At 40.9% G+C, this 16,341-nt stretch overlaps 2 protein-coding genes across 3 annotated transcripts; one reads left to right on the top strand and one right to left on the bottom strand.

The window, feature by feature from the left end:
• The first annotated feature begins 539 nt into the window (after positions 1–539).
• On the top strand, positions 540–5,687 carry slc25a44a (solute carrier family 25 member 44a). 2 transcript variants are annotated; one of them, XM_086149085.1, is made up of 4 exons: positions 540–816; positions 1,524–2,224; positions 3,575–3,702; positions 4,247–5,687. In XM_086149085.1, exons 2-4 carry the CDS (start codon positions 1,591–1,593, stop codon positions 4,436–4,438), a joined length of 954 nt encoding a protein of 317 aa, XP_086005211.1. In that variant the 5' UTR covers positions 540–816; positions 1,524–1,590; the 3' UTR covers positions 4,439–5,687. The 2 variants fall into 2 exon arrangements, with proteins under 2 accessions (XP_086005211.1, XP_086005210.1); XM_086149084.1 differs by having other exon boundaries at positions 677–816; positions 3,580–3,702; positions 4,247–4,658.
• Positions 5,688–5,750: 63 nt separating this feature from the next.
• On the bottom strand, positions 5,751–15,937 carry skic8 (SKI8 subunit of superkiller complex). Its single transcript, XM_086149086.1, has 10 exons — positions 15,829–15,937; positions 15,444–15,497; positions 15,334–15,361; positions 13,672–13,777; positions 13,263–13,435; positions 10,298–10,446; positions 10,025–10,212; positions 9,842–9,934; positions 7,683–7,761; positions 5,751–5,942 (listed from the first exon to the last, which is right to left on the bottom strand). Exons 2-10 carry the CDS (start codon positions 15,453–15,455, stop codon positions 5,853–5,855), a joined length of 918 nt encoding a protein of 305 aa, XP_086005212.1. The 5' UTR covers positions 15,456–15,497; positions 15,829–15,937; the 3' UTR covers positions 5,751–5,852.
• Between the last annotated feature and the right edge of the window lie 404 nt (positions 15,938–16,341).

Genomic DNA, 16,341 nt, shown 5'->3' with positions numbered 1-16,341 from the left:
AATAAACAACTTTGATCGTTGTCACGGCAACTGGAAGTTATTTCACTTCTTCAGTTTGAATAGGCCTCGGGGGAATTTGGCTTACATAGCAGCGATCGAGGCTAATATAAAAACGGAATAAATACTAAGAGCCTTTCTGAGGAAATCTATCAAACCTAAAAATATATATATTATACATATTTTATATGTATAATAAACATACATATAAATATATATATATTTAATATATAAATAACATTGTTGAAATTGCGTGCTATTAAGATAATTACAAATCTTAGAACAAAAAAGTAACAGTACAGTGTGGATACAAACTATGAATTACCACTGTGCTTATCGGTTCCAATCTAATCGGTTATATCGATTGGATATTTATATATAAATGAATATAAAATCAATGAGATACTATTATGGGCTGTTTGTGAGCCAACATTCCAGAGTAGCGCCGTGTCCGACTGTTAGCATCGGTCCGTGAACGCACCGCGATACCGAGTAGTGAATAAAATTAGCATGTTAACCAAACAGCTAACAGTCGGGAAGACGGGATACGACGATGTCACCCCGAAGCCGGAGCCCGCTCCTCGGTTTTGACGATGTTTTTTAAGAAAATACGATTCATTTGGATCCCGAAATGTAACGACAGCGGCGACAGACCTCCGCCCGTGACCTTTCACCTTTAGCTAGCTAGCTAGCAACAGGAATGGACAGCTAGCTCGACCCTACCGGGGGCGTTGAGGAGACGCGGGCAGAGAGAAATCCCGACTGGAAAGCCCGGCCGGGGTGGACTGGCGGGTTTTTAACCCGACGCCGGGATCTCAGGTGGGTGTTACTTATTTATAATTTTGTTATTTAACCAACTAAACCGGTAGCTCGACCTGTTAGCATGCTAGCAGTCAGCGCGAGGACAACACCGTGACATTCCACGTGCCCCCGGACAGTCAAACAGTCCGGCTGATTGATTCACAACTCTTCTCTTCTGGTGACTCTTTTACGTATTTTATCCTTTTTAAACATATAATATTCGTATATCGCTTGACAACAAAAAAAGCTCATTTGGTTACTGTCTCAATTTCATTCCCCAATTTCATTTAGAGGGTTTCAACTGTCTTTACCCCATAAAGATAAACAACGTGATCACATCTATGGACACAGCCTCTCTTATTAACCATCTTTATTTCTGCAAATAATGTTTTTAAATCGATATTTAAAGCATCGAAACGCAGCAAGGACATTCTGTCCTGTTTGCAAGGGATCCGCTGAATGCAGGAAGTGATCGCGACCGTCCGCAAAAGTCAATATGTAAACGGTAATTTCATTTATAATTAATATTTATTCCGGTCGGTCCCGTTGAACTTGTCCCCAGAGTGCTTCACACTCCCTGCTAAAAGAGTGATATTAAACATGCAAAAAAAGCCGTTCTTGTGGTCTAAAGTCTGCAATAGTTGCCCTTTCTGCAAAAAACAAACACAACAAAAACGTGCTTTTGTCTTAATACATGCTGAATGATTGTTTTTGTTTTCTTCCAGATGTGATGTGGAGGCGTTTATGATTGACAGGTGGCTTTAGGGGAGCACCGCCGCCCCGGCCGGCGCCATGCAGCAAAAAGGCGCCATCCAGATTATCGAGTGGGAGGACCTGGACAAGAGGAAGTTCTACTCCCTGGGCGTGTTCATGACACTGACCACCCGGGCCACCGTGTACCCGGCCAGCCTCATCCGAACCCGCCTGCAGGTGCAGAAGGGGAAGGCCCTGTACTCGGGCACGTTCGACGCCTTCTGCAAGATCTTGCGGACGGAGGGCGTCCAGGGCCTCTACCGCGGCTTCATGGTCAACACGTTCACGCTGGTGTCGGGACAGGCGTACATCACCACCTACGAGCTGGTGCGCAGATACGTGTCCCAGTACTCGCCCAGCAACACGGTGAAGTCGGTGGTGGCCGGCGGGGCGGCGTCGCTGGTGGCCCAGACCATCACGGTGCCCATAGACGTGGTGTCGCAGCACCTGATGATGCAGGGCCAAGGGGAGCACCAGACGCGCTTCAAGACCAAGCCCAAGATGATGCTGGCCGCGTCCAAGCGCAGACTCACTTTCGGCCAGACGCGGGACATTTCGGTGCAGATATTCGCGGCCGACGGTTTCAGGGGATTTTACCGAGGCTACGTGGCGTCGCTACTCACATACATCCCGAACAGCGCCCTCTGGTGGCCTTTTTATCACTTTTACGCAGGTAAATCAACACGCTGGCTTTCTTGGTTTATGACGGGGCTCAATTTTTTAATTTTCTTTTTATTTGATGTGTTATTTAAACATAATCATTGTCTGGCAAAAATCAAACTTTTTGCTAATTTCATTCGTTTTGCTTATCCGCAAACTTACATTTTTTTAATACATCATTGGGGGGAGCATTTGAGTAAATGTAATGTGCAATAAAATGGCAAGAAATTTAAAGCTGCTACTATTTAAATTGAGGGCCATATCAAAAACACAAATACTTTTAATTTGTCCCTTTAATAACAATATTGTTTTCAGCTGAAAAACATTTTTGTAAATCTTTAGTGAAACAATAATGGCAATGAATTTAAAACTACATTAGTTTAAATCTTGACAAGTGCAGGTTGAGAAACACGAATACCTTCCATTTATCACCATAAGAATACATTTTCCTCTTGCTGAAAAACTTTTAGTAAATTTACAGTGAGGAAAATGCCAGTGAATTTAAAGCTGCAACAATCGATAAATCTATTTTCATTTGCTTCTCTAAATCATTGGAGGGCATTTGAGTCAATTTAAAGTGAAATAAAATGGCAAGAAATTTAAAGTGCAGTATGAGAGACACTAGTACAGTTAATTTGTCACTTTAATATTGGTGTTTTCAGCTGAAAAACATTTGGTCAATTTTTACTGGAATAAATATAGCAACGAATTTAAAGCTGCAACAATTTAAATTTTGACACGTGCACTGTGAGGAACACTAATACCTTTCATTTGTCACTGGAAATCACTAATAATACTTTTTTTTCCTGCCAAAAAACCTTTAAGTGAATTCAGTGTGAAATAAAATGGGAAGAAATTTAACGCTAGACCAATTTCTAAATGTCTCAATTTTAACAGGTGCAGTATGAGAAACACTATTTTCTATTTGTCACTGTAAGGCTAGTTTTGTGTTTCTTGCTGAAAAACATGTTAGTAAATTTGTAGTGAAATACATGGCAATTAATTTTAAGCCGCAACAATTTAAATTTTGATAAGTGCAGTATGAGAAACGTTTCATTTATCACTGGAAATCACTATAATCCTTTATTTTGACACTAAAACCCTTCATTTGTTACCGAAAATAACTAAGATTTGTTTCCTACAGAAAATTCAGAGCAAATTCATTGTGAAATAAAATAGCAAGAAATTAAAAACAACAATTTCTCAATCAATCCATGTCAATGTTGCTGGGTGCAGTACGCGCAACATGAAATTCCCCGGAAATAACAATAGTTTTGCGTTTCCTGCTGTAAATACGACTGAATTAAAACGAGACGCGCAGCTTTTTTTTTTTGATACGCCATATCTTTTCTCCCGTTCTTAGAGCAGCTGTCGTATCTCGCGCCGAGCCAGTGCCCCCACCTGATCCTGCAGGCCTTCGCCGGACCGATGGCCGCCGCCACCGCCTCCACCATCACCAACCCCATGGACGTCGTCAGAGCGCGAGTGCAGGTAAAGCTATTCTTTGCATGTGATTTAAAAAAAAAAAAAAAAAAGGGACATTTCATGCCTTCACTATCATCCGATTTATCCTTGTTAGTTTCAGCCCATTCGCATCCTGATTATTTTATTTGTCATTGCTATTGTCACTGTTTATGTTGTCGTTTTGTCTATTTTTCCTTATGTTGTTGTTCTCTCTGCTGTCTATTTGTGGATGTCTTTTGCTATTTTTTAATTGTCTCTATTTTTATTGACACTATATCTCACGCTGCTGTCACAACACAATTTCCCTTATGGGGTTTATCTTATCTTAAGTGGCCATAAATAAGTCCTTGTTGATTCCAATTTTGTATCTAAATGTTTGATATTTCCGATTGACTTTGGCCGGAAGAGAGCGCGTTCTGTTTTAACCGTAAGCGCCAACTTGTTTCAGCCAGCAGCTACAGAAGACGCCACATTAGCGTAGGTTGAATCGAAATTTTTGAAACGTGACGATCAGGTACGGAAGGAACGGAAAAAACGCCAAAGGTCACACGTTTCCCTACTTTGTCCAAAGGTGGAGGGCCGGTCGTCGGTGGTGGAAACGTTCAAGCAGCTGCTGGCGGAGGAGGGCGTTTCGGGAATGACCAAGGGGCTGTCGGCCCGCGTCATCTCCTCCACGCCCACGTCCGTGCTCATCGTGGTCGGCTACGAGACGCTGAAGAGACTCAGCCTGAGGGCCGAGCTCGTCGAGTCCAGGCACTGGTGAGGCGGCGCCGCCGTCGTCGGGCGAAGGAGCTCCTACTGTTGTTTTCTGTTACTGTGAAACACAAACGGCGTCCAAGCGCGGGGCTTTGAAACGAAAAAGGGGACACGTTTTGATTATTTTGTTCACGTTGGATCCTCAATCAAGCGACGCCCATCCGGTTTATTTCTCCAAACCCGGATGCGCCGAAGCGAGGATCTCCTGTCAGCCGGACTTCTGTTCCTGAAAATAGAACCACAGGTGCGCCGCCGCCGTTCACGGCAGCGTGTATTTTTAACAACGTCCGTTTGCCAAAATCCCACCGATGCCTTGTCTGCCGTATTTTAAGTGCATTCCACGTACGGTTTGGAGATTCGGTCCTTTTTCAAGAATCACCCGTTGATGAGAACTTTTTTTTTTTTTTCCCCGCCTCCCCTCATTTAATCGAATCATTGAAATGAAAATGCGGGTTTGATTAGATTGTGATTCCATCGGGATCCAATAAACGGAGGAATAATTTGGGCCAAACAAGCAGCAGCTCCGCTCTTCTAGTGTTCTGGATTCCGTAAACGTCGTCAGACGAGCGTTCCGTTCCTCGCCTCCGGTCGGACGAATTATTCTTTTCGTTATTTATACATTTCTCACTGTTCGCAATGCGGAGAAATTCTCCCGATCTGTCGAACGTGTCCGTTAGCTTCGTTGACCCGCCATTGTGCGAATGATGTCAGAGGCCTTTTTTTTTTTTTTTTCCCCACCCGCTGATGTGACGCTCGTATAATTCTGCGAATTAATCTGTATCGGTGTTTCGGGAAGGCAGAGGGGGAGGGATTTTAAACAACGTGTAAAATAAATCACCAGCCAAAATTATCTTGAAACTTCCACCGATGACTTCCTGGAGGTGATTCTCAATTACTCAGTGAAAAATTATGTACTGCTTTTGGAAGTTTAGAGAGTTCAGTGACCGACAATTGAGGCTCTGCACCAATTTGCCTATTGACTATTAAATCTTCACGCTTGACGAAGGATAACTACCTGCTTTGTTTGTTAAAAGTACGGTTTAAAAGCGTCGGAAAGTAATCAGGAATCTGGGGGAATGTTGGTATGTGCAGTGCCACTCCTGTCCACTAGGGGGCGCCCAAGGCGTCGCTGTTTGTTTTTTTAAACGAACAGCAAACACTTCTTCAATAGCCGCGTGTAAAAGACAAAAGATTGTGATTCTGTTGTTTCAATGGGCTTCAAATGATTGAAATAAATGTTTTGTCGTATGGAGAGACGGCGGGCTTGTCTTTGTATTTCTTTCAAATAGGAAAAAAAAAAAGGCGGATGTACAAAAAGCAAATATCCCCTTTTTTTATTTGAGCACAAAAAAAAACAAACATTTACAGCCCCCGATCACCCACTTCTCTTCCAAGAACAGCTGCTCGGCGGCGTCCGGCGCTCACATGGGGCAGTCGTAGATGTGGATGGCCCGGTCGTCGCCGGCGGAGATGATTTTGGAGCCGGTGCTGTTGTACTTTACGCTCCACACCTTGGAGGGAGGTGGAGACGGGTCATTACAGCAGAATAACTTGTGTTATTATTATAATTAGAAATTAAAATTATTCACAAAAGTTTAGGGGGAAATCCCCCGGAGTTGAGTTGTGTAACAATGCAACTCAAATGCTTTTGATTTGATTTCAATTTTTAATACACTGCTCAAAACAAGAAAGGGAACACAAAAATAACTCATCTTAAAGGTGAATTAATGAAATATTCTTATGAAATACTTTGTTCTGTACATAGTTGAATGTGCTGACGACAAAAATCACAAAAAACTGATTAAATGAAAATGCAAAAACACTCGACAGGCTGATCCAACGTTGATGTCCTTAAAACAAAATAAAAAAATGTGACAAAATGTCCGTGTTGCTTCCTAAGCAGACAATCTGATTTCGCAAAAGTGTGATCGACTTAAGAGTTACATCGTGTTGTTTAAGTTTTCCCTTTATTTTTTAGGGAGCTGTTTGTTTTTATCAACCGGTGACAGCAACCTATGGCCTTCAGAGTATCTTGGCTCTCATTGGATAGTTTCCCAGGGGGCGGAGCTTGACCTGCTGTAGCGACCTAGCAGGCGGCTATATCTATTCAGAAACATGTCACTGGAAATCCCTATAATACATTATTTTGACACTAAAACCCTTCATTTGTCACTGGAAATCACTTTAATACTTTATTTTGACACTAAAACCCATTGTGAAATAAAATAGCGAGACATTTAAAGTACAATTTATAAATCAATCCATTTCAATTTTGATGGGTGCGGTGCGGGAAACACGAAATTCCCCGGAAATAACAAGAGTTTTGCGTTTTCTGCTGTAAATACGACTGAATTAAAACAAGACGGCGGGCTATTAGCATGTAACTATTAGCGCTCCTGTTACCAGCAGGAGGTCCCCATCTTCTCTGACCTTCTCCAGCTTTTTCTGGGCTGGGATTTCTGAGGTTTCTGCACTTTCTTACAGACTAATGTTGGACTAGACAATTTTGCAGTAAATCTGGCTTAAATTGCTGGATAAATAACGACATTACAGCTTCCTGGTTTTGGGGCGGGACGGTGAACCCATGCGTGGCCTTTTCTCGTCTTTTTTTTTTTGTTTTGTTTTTCCAAACCACAAAGTGGTTTCTTTTTCATTTTCTTTTCACACCCCGGGTGTAAGAGAAACAATCCCATGAGCGCTGGACTCTGAACGTTGAGCGCCGGGGAAATGTTCTAGATCTAGAGTTATGGACGGGTCATTGGCTGCAAAGACGCCCCGGCATGTTTCCGCGGACGTGACGCGTCCCAAAAAACAAACGTTCCTCAGATCTGAGGAACGCCGCTCTTTCGCCTCCACGCAGGCGTTTGCAACCAGACACCCGACAGCAGCTGGGATTATTGCTTTTGGCTGGAAATATCGTTTTTCTTCATAAAAATGCAGTGTGTGTGTGTATGTCTTTCTCAAAAAAAAAAAAAAAAACAACAAACAAAAAAGCTTACTGTTCTGTATATTTCCTGTGCATCTTGTATTTGCAGTCCTTATGTCCTCTATTGTAAGTTGCTTTGGATAAAAGCGTCTGCCAAATGTAATGTAATTATTTTCATTTTACTTTATTTTCACAAAATTTCATTCTTGAAATTTTATTTTATTTTATTAAAAAAAAGAAAAAAAAAAAAAAACACTACGGAGGGGTTTCTCTTAGATGTCAAGTCATGAAGAAATAAATAAAAAAATCAGATTGAATGGGTCACCTGGTCTTGATGGTCGAAGAAGGTGTTGATACAAGCCCTGGAGCTGGCGTCCCAAACCTTCACGCTCTTGTCGGAGGAACTGAGGGGAAAACGGGAACTGCTGTTTATCTTGGAACGTAATCGGGGGAGAAATAACAGCCTGGTCGGACGGTCGTCTCAGGAAAGAAACCAGAGCTTGGGAAAGTCGACGCGGGAAAACACGCGTTTCTGGGACAAGCGACCGACGGGCTAACGTACTGAAAGCTACGATATTTACTTTGAAACGAACACCTCGGAGCGTTCTCGCCCACCCGGGACAGCGGAGCCGGCACCTCCACGCACATCCACTTTTCTGAGACGCGGGAATGATTTTTCGGATCTGAGCTCGAGCGTCTGACAACTAGCTAGCACGTCGCTAGCTAGCTTAGGGAAAATCGCGCCAAAACACAAGTGTGTGTGTGTGTGTGTGTGTGTGTGTGGTGGACTCGTCCGTGAGATACGGTGACGGGACGCAGGATTTAGGAGACATTTAGGAGCGCAAAAGAGGGGTTGGGAGACCGAGGCGTTATTGATGAGGCGGTTTGCAGATGGGAGGAAGTGTAGCGAAGTTTGCATGCTACATTTAGCATCGCGTTGTAGCGTTCAGTGTGAAGCTACGATCGGCGAGTGAAAAACTCTCCTCTGGCCGTCTTTGTCCCGTCTTCATGTTTTGTTTTGCTTTTTTAATTCGTTATTTGTTATTTCTAAAGATCGTTTTTCTTATTAAAAAAAAAAAAAAAAAAAAAAAAGCGCGACAAACCGACGGATTAGTAGCATTTCAACGGGAAACTTGAATTTGAAATGCGAGTTACGAGCTCGATTACAGGACCGATTAAACCCGTATAAAAGTGATTTTTTCTTATTTTAATAAAAGGATTAGTAGCATTTCAACTCATTTCATCGGGAAATTTGAATTTGAAATGAGAGTTAAGAGTTTGATTACAGGACCGATTAAATCCGTATAAAAGTGCGTTTTTCTTATTTTAATAAAAAGATTAGTGGCATTTCAACTCAATTCAACGGGAAACTTTTAATTTGAAATACGAGTTACAAGTTCGATCACAGGACCGATTAAACTCGTATAAAAGTGCGTTTTTCTTATTTTAATAAAAAGGATTAGTAGCATTTCAACTCAATTCAACGGGAAACTTTTAATTTGAAGTTAAACCCGTATAAAAGTGCGTTTTTTCTTATTTAATAAAGGATTAGAAGCATTTTGATTCATTTCAATGGGAAACTTGAATTTGAAATGCAAGATAAGAGTTTGATCACAGGACCGATTAAATCTGTATAAAAGTGCGTTTTTCTTATTTTAATAAAAAGATTAGTGGCATTTCAACTCAATTCAACGGGAAACTTTTAATTTGAAATACGAGTTACAAGTTCGATCACAGGACCGATTAAACCAATGTAAAAGTGATTTTTTTCTTATTTTAATAGAAGGTCTAGTAGCATTTCAATTCATTTCAGCGTGAAACTTTTAATTTGAAATACGAGTTACGAGCTCGATCAAAGGACCGATTAAACCCGAATAAAAGTGCGTTTTTCTTATTTTAATAAAAAGATTAGTAGCATTTCAATTCATTTCAACGGGAAACTTGAATTTCAAATGCGAGTTACGAGTTCTATCACAAGACCGATTAAATCCCTATAAAAGTGCGTTTTTCTTATTTTAATAAAAAGGATTAGTAGCATTTCAACACGAAACTTTTAATTTGAAATGCGAGTTACGAGTTCCATCACAGGACTGATTAAACCCGTATAAAAGTGCGTTTTTCTTATTTTAATAAAAAGATTAGTAGCATTTCAATTCATTTCAACGGGAAATTTGAATTTGAAATACGAGTTCCATCACAGGACTGATTAAATCCGAATAAAAGTGCGTTTTTCTTATTTTAATAAAAAGATTAGTAGCATTTCAATTCATTTCAACGGGAAACTTGAATTTGAAATGCGAGTTACGAGTTCTATCACAAGACCGATTAAATCCCTATAAAAGTGCGTTTTTCTTATTGTAAGAAAAAGGATTAGTGGCATTTCAACTCAATTCAACGGGAAACTTTTAATGTGAAATGCGAGTTACGAGCTCCATCGCGGGACCGAAGTCGAGGTGTGACTTTATGTGATTCACGAACGGTTACCTGGAGACGAAGTGTGTGTCGTCGGGGGAGAAGGCCACGTTGAGAACCCAGGATCCGTGTCCGCTCAGCGTTCCCGCCAGGTTGGCGTGTTGCCTGCAACGCGTTGATTCCGACGTCATTCGAACGTCGTCCGGCGGGGGAGGAAAAAAAAAAATGGCGGAGGAGAGCGTTGGGGCCACTCACACGTCGTAGATCTTGATGTAGCCGTCGTCGGACGCCGTGACCAGCAGCTGGGAGTCGGGCGAGAAGGTGAGCGACCTGATGGGCATGGCGTGACCTTCTAGCGTGTGGAGGAGCTTCCCCGTGGCGATGTCGAAGATGTTGATGATCCCGTCGATGGCGCCGCTTGCCAGGTACTTCCCGTCGGGGCTCTGGGGAGCGAAAACAAAGGGGGGTTTGAGTCGGATTAAAAATTAAAAACAAACAAACATCGGCGTTTCACCGGGCGTTCCTTACGTAAGCTATGCTGAGGATGAATTTCCCCCGAGTGTCCAGGGAATATTCCTTCTTTCCGCTCTCCACGCCGAAGATGTTGACCTTGCCGAGGTGGCTCCCCGTGGCGATGTGCTTGGAGTCCGGGGAGAAGGCGACCGTCCACGCGTCCACTGGCGGAAGAAGACACGGGAACATTATCTTTTGTCGAAAAGAAAAGCGTCCCGCGGGTTTCGGTGTCGAGCCGAAGCCGCGAGTGTTCTTAAATGCCGGCAGAGGCCTCCGGGTTTCCGTGGATACATCAGAAACTGCACCCTTTTTTTTTTTCCTGTCTTTCCATTTCTGTGCACGAGTTGATTTCTTCTTCGGGCTTTTCCCTTCACAGCTAGTCAACCTTCTCACGCCTGAGCGTTTCATAACTACATGCAGAGAGCAGTATGTTCCTTTAATTGTCCCACGTTATGAACAGCCATACGGTCCTTTGGGCTTTTTCCTTTTGGGGTCACCATAGCAATTAGGGAGCGAAACTTGTATGTCTCTATAAGACGAGTGAATGGTTGTATGTCTCTTACTGTCATTCAAATAAGAGAGCGAATGTTGTGAGTCTCTGACGTATGAATGAGTGAGTGAATAAGATAAGAACGACTTTATTAATCCCAAAGGAAATTGTTGTGCCAGAGTTACAGAAAATATAACAGTAATAAATAATAAAAAGAAAAAGGCAGAATTAGAAATAAAAATAAACTACAAAGTGTCTCAGTGAAACTATAAAGTGTCTCAGTGAAACTATAAAGTGTCTTAGTAAACAAGTGATAAAACTATAAGTGTCTTAGTAACAAGTGAGGTAAAAATCGTAGTGTAGCTGTTATGAAATGAAATATTGCACAGTGAAATGAAATATTGCACAGCTTTTTTTTTTTTTTTTTTTTTAGGTTAAAGATAGGTTTTTATGGTTGTATGTCTCTTAATGTCATGTGAATTTGGGGGCCGATGTTGTATGTCTTCTTTTCATTTGGGCTTTTCCCTTCAGGTGTCGCCACAGCGGATCAACCATCTCCATCTAACCTGATTCTCTGTATCTTTCTCTCTCACACCAACTACCTTCATATCCTTTCTCATGACATCCATCAATCTTCTCTGGTCTTCCTCTAGATCTCCAATACCAGCATCGGTCTACCAATAAATTCACTCTCCTTCCTCTGTCCATGACCCAACCATCTCTGACCTTCTCTCCAAAACATCTACCATGTGTCGTCCCTCTGATGGACTCATTCCTGATCCTCTCCATCCTGGTCGCTCCCAAAGAGAACCTCAACATCTTCATCTCTGCCACCTCCAGTCCTGCCTGCTGTCTTTTCGTCACTGTTTCTAGATCAGGGGTTTCAAACTCAGTTACCCAGTGGGCCAAAATTTAAAACTGGGACAAAGTCACGGGCCAACATTGATATTTATTTAAAAAAATCTTCCTCCAGATATAACAAGTGACCCTTTTCACCCAAACAAGTTGTGCTTAAAAACTGTATATGGAACAAACAAAGCTTAATACTAGGCAATATATAACTTAATACTAAAATTGAAATTCAAATTAAAAAACACATCAATGGCATTTATTATTTATTTAAAAATTACATAAAAATCATGTGCTTCTTATTATTTGCAACCTTTTTTTATTTGCAACACAGGCTGATAAAAAATGTAAAAATGAAATAATAATTATAGTGCATCAAGAAAACGTCATTTTTAGCTCAGTTTGCTACACACTGATCCACTCTGATCATCTGCCTTTCTTTTTGCTATTTTTTAGAAGGATAGTGCGTTACCAGTATATTATATTATATTTCTAAGTTGGAAGATTATTGTGATCTTGAAATATCAAATAAAATTATATTTATTATTTTTCGCCGCTCAAAATAACGTCACACTCGCGGAAGCCGGTAAAGTCCCGATTTGCAGATGCTGTGCGCGGAAGTCCCATAAACCAGGTAAAAGAAATATTTATGAAGATATTTTGCAAATATTTATTTTTTTATTGTTTACTGACACTGTGATTTTTTTCACGATTTATTTTTAAAAATTCAGGTCAAGGCTCCGCTACACGCTCTGAAAGAGTTCATCACATAAATAAAATTGAATTTTCTCCGTAACACTTTGTGAATTTCAGAAGCAACACACTTGTTTATACAAAGTGTAAAGGTAATAAAAAGCAATATATACAGCGGTGCCTTTATTTTAGACGTCAAAAAAGTAATTGCGGCTCCCGGTGTTTTCTTTTCCGAGGAAACCGGGTCCAAATGGCTCTTTTGGGTGTTTCGGGTCGCCGACCCCTGACCTAAAGCATCTCAACACTGTCTGCGCTCTGGGATGTCGACCCAAAGTACATGAAATCCTCCAACTTCTCGATCTCCACTCCCTGCACCCTCACCGTCCCTGTCATTCACACATATAATCCCTCTTGCTGTGACTGACCTTCGTTCCTGCGGTTTCCAGAACAAACCTCCACCTCTCGTGATTTTCTGCTTAGGATTCATTGTTTTGTTTTTTTTAATGCCACCTATCTGGTGTCGCAGTGGACAGCGAAAATAATAATTTCACTGTTCATGTGACAATGAACACGTTGAATCTTCTTTTTAAAGAAGAGATCATCGAATGAACTGACCAACGAATGATTTATTGTATAAATATTGTGTAACATATATGTCGGCTAGTATCATGCAACTGCTAGCGCTACTGTTATTATTCGCATGAGATCATGAGCGTCTCTTTTGTGAGGTTTTCTTCTTTTTCATACAAAGTGTTTTGGTTTGTGGAGAAAAACATCATTTATCCCCCACTTGAGCAGAGTTTTCGACCGATACCCGGAAATTCAAACCCGTTCCTGTCAAACCGCTCGCCGAGTGCTTCGCTCGCGGGTTCCGTTTCTGTCGATCATCTTAAAGAGTCAACATGGAAAGCGTCACTTGTCAACCGCTCGAAATAATACCCGACTTACCCGGCCCCGCGTCCAAGGACTTGATCTGTTTCCCGGACTCCAGGTCCCAGAGGCGGATGTGAGCGTCCAGCGAGCTGGAGGCGGCGATGGCCCCGTTGTGACTGATGTCGACGGACACCACGCCCAGCTGGTGGCCCTCCAGAGTCCACTGCAGCTCCAGCTTCTCGTCCGACCTGCGAGGGGAAGTCGGATCCGGTACGTTTAACAAGAGCGCCGGGCGAAATGTCGAACGTGACACCGGCGGCGCGCCGGCTGCAACACCCGGCGTGACATATTTGTTTTGGGAGTTTCACACAAGAAGTGAAGACCGGAATTGTTTTGTTGTTTTTTTTTTTTTTTTTTTTCTTGGTTCATGCAGACTTTTTTCCTGGTAGTTTCGTCAAGACAAATAAGAATAACAAACCCGCACCATTTCCAGACTTTCACCAAGTCGTCCAGTGAGCCGGTGACGATGGTCTCCGAGCCGTCCGCCTCGCTCTTTCCCCACGCCGCCGTCCAGATCGCATCATCGTGCGCTAAGAGGAAGCAACATTTGCAATTTGAGGGGACGAGAAGAAAAAAAAGACAATAGCCTTTCATAGCCAGGTCACTGTGGCAAACTCCACTTAAGCAGGGGCGGATCAATACACCGGTAAAACAAGAAGGTATAGCCCATCTACATACACACATACATATATATACACTGCTCAAAAAAATAAAGGGAACACTTAAAAAACACATCCTAGATCTAAATGAATGAAATATTCTTATGAAATACTTTGCTCTTTACACAGTTGAATGTGCTGACAACAAAATCACACAAAAATGATCAATGGAAATCAATTGTATCAACCCATGGAGGTCTGGATTAGGAATCACACTCCAAATTAAAGTGTAAAAACAAACTCCAGGCTGATCCAACTTTGATGTAATGTCCTTAAAACAAGTCAAAATGAATCTGTGTTGCTTCCTGAGTGGACACTGATTTCACACAAGTGGGATTGACTTGGAGTTACATTGTGTTGTTCAAGTGTTCCCTTTATTTTTTTGAGCAGCATATATATGCATTGACGAAAAACATGGTAACTCGTGTAAGACGACTGTTGGTTCTAATGTTTTGTACATTGCTGAATAGAAGATATGGTAAACTGCCAACGTTACCATCAAGGCATGCTATGCTCATACAAACATACATATACACACACACATTTATACATATACATACATATATACAGGACTGTCTCAGAAAATTAGAATATTGTGATAAAGTTCTTTATATTCTGTTGTAATGCATTCTGGATTCATTACAAATCGACTGAAATATTGCAAGCCTTTTATTATTTTAATATTGCTGATGATGGCTTACATCTTAAGAAAACTCAAAAATCCGATCTAAAATATTAGAATATCGTGAAAAAGTAATTTTTTTTAAATTGCATTACAGAAGATAAAGAACTTTATCACAATATTCTAATTTTCTGACATACATGTATATATATATTACATGTATACATATATGTTTCCTCTCCACCCAAGAGAATAACTACCTTTTTGCAAATATCTTCTGAATGTAGAAAAATTCAATTTGATTATAATTAATAGCTAATCATTAAAAACAAATGTCCTTTTTTTTATTGTCAACTCTCCTTTTTTTGGCTGGATGACGTAATTTCTTGCTTACTTTGGTATTTTCTCTTGATGCTTATTCAGTCACATCTCACTTGTGCCTCGGGCGTTTTCTTACAAAATTTTAGGGAAATCTCATACTTGTTGTCAGTCATTTGCAAAATGTCATTTAAAAAAAAAAAAAAAAGAACAATTCAAGATTGTGATGTTAAAATAAAAAAAAATACTTCATTAAACAGAACCATCACATCACAACATGGGCAGCAGAGAAGAAGTGCATAACCACAGTGAAGCTAAAGAGGGTCACTTGGCAAAATATCTTTATCTTTATATGCAATTTATCCTTATTTATATATGTAAAGTAAGAGAGAGGCTTTGCACGTCGTGCAGAAAGATAATTCACATAAAAGCAGCAGAAAACTAGCATGACTGCAGGGAAAATCAGCGTGAGGGTGCATCCACTCACCGTGCTCTTGCTTGAACAGGATGCTGTACTGAAATGAAACATATAATTGGTTAAACCCGGCGTTATTATCTTTTATGAATTCATAATTATGGTAAGAATGTTGTGCTCACTTGCGTACTCATTGTTTGGTCACGGTCGTCGTAGAGCTTGTAAACGTGAAAACCCTTAAAAACATTTGTTAGCATTTATAACAACCACATCGGCCACCACAACATTGGGAAATGACGACTCGGGAATTAGTTGAGTGCACAAACAGACAGAGCTAAAATAAATCAAGTATTCATAATTGCCACGGCGGAAATATATGTAAATATAGTTAACAAACGCAGTCGCTCCTTTAAGATGACGAAGCTACACCGCTAATGCTACATCACAGTTAGCGAATTACGGGCTGCTAATTCCAAACCGTCCGCCGTATAAAGCGATCGGTCGACCAAATTTTAATCAAGATAAATAGTTAAATTGTTTCTTTTTGAGATTTGTGCATTTTCATACCTTCTATTTCCCTCGGAAATCTCCGAATCTGTTCCCCGAGTCGGTTGAATTATACGTGAGACGCCATGACAACATTGACTTCCGGTTTGCGTCTTCTTCGTGGGATAATTCCTCGTGGCCGTTTTTAACAGTCTTGCTCACCATTGCCCCCTAGCGGCCGGAGTGGGAAATGCACCGGATTGGGAAATACAGTGCTTAATATTTACTTTTACTGCTGCCACTATTGCAACTATTTCTGAAACTGCTAATAACAACAACGATAATAATAAAATTAATTATATATTTCTCATGATTAAGATCAAGATTCTCCACATGTACCAGTTTCAGAAGAACATTTACTTAAATAAATAGCATTCATGTAGAGCAAAAATGATGCACTGTTATCGTGCAAAAAGGCAGTAAAATGGAATATGTCAGTATTTGTAGAAGTATGACGGCATTGATTGTACGACTGTTACAAAACTTTATACAGATTGTGCAACCTTGCATGACTGTAACCCCAAAAACAACATA

The sequence above is a fragment of the Fistularia commersonii genome, chromosome 7 (genome assembly GCF_037954325.1).
Source record: "Fistularia commersonii isolate RoL2024-O1a breed Wild chromosome 7, RoL_Fcom_v1.0, whole genome shotgun sequence".
Classification (NCBI taxonomy): Eukaryota; Metazoa; Chordata; class Actinopteri; order Syngnathiformes; family Fistulariidae; genus Fistularia; species Fistularia commersonii.
This window is presented reverse-complemented; position numbering and strand designations above follow the sequence as displayed.

What these genes read in the sequence shown, in the direction of transcription:
- slc25a44a (XM_086149084.1), top strand. Translation starts at nt 1,591, where the DNA reads ATGCAGCAAAAAGGCGCCATCCAGATTATCGAGTGGGAGGACCTGGAC. An exon ending in TTTTTATCACTTTTACGCAG is followed by an intron (nt 2,225 to 3,579) that starts GTAAATCAACAC and finishes TTCTTAGAGCAG; the next exon opens with CTGTCGTATCTCGCGCCGAG. An exon ending in TCGTCAGAGCGCGAGTGCAG is followed by an intron (nt 3,703 to 4,246) that starts GTAAAGCTATTC and finishes CTTTGTCCAAAG; the next exon opens with GTGGAGGGCCGGTCGTCGGT.
- skic8 (XM_086149086.1), bottom strand. An exon ending in TTGGTGAAAGTCTGGAAATG is followed by an intron (nt 13,436 to 13,671) that starts GTGCGGGTTTGT and finishes TTCCCCTCGCAG; the next exon opens with GTCGGACGAGAAGCTGGAGC. An exon ending in TACATCAAGATCTACGACGT is followed by an intron (nt 9,935 to 10,024) that starts GTGAGTGGCCCC and finishes AACGCGTTGCAG; the next exon opens with GCAACACGCCAACCTGGCGG.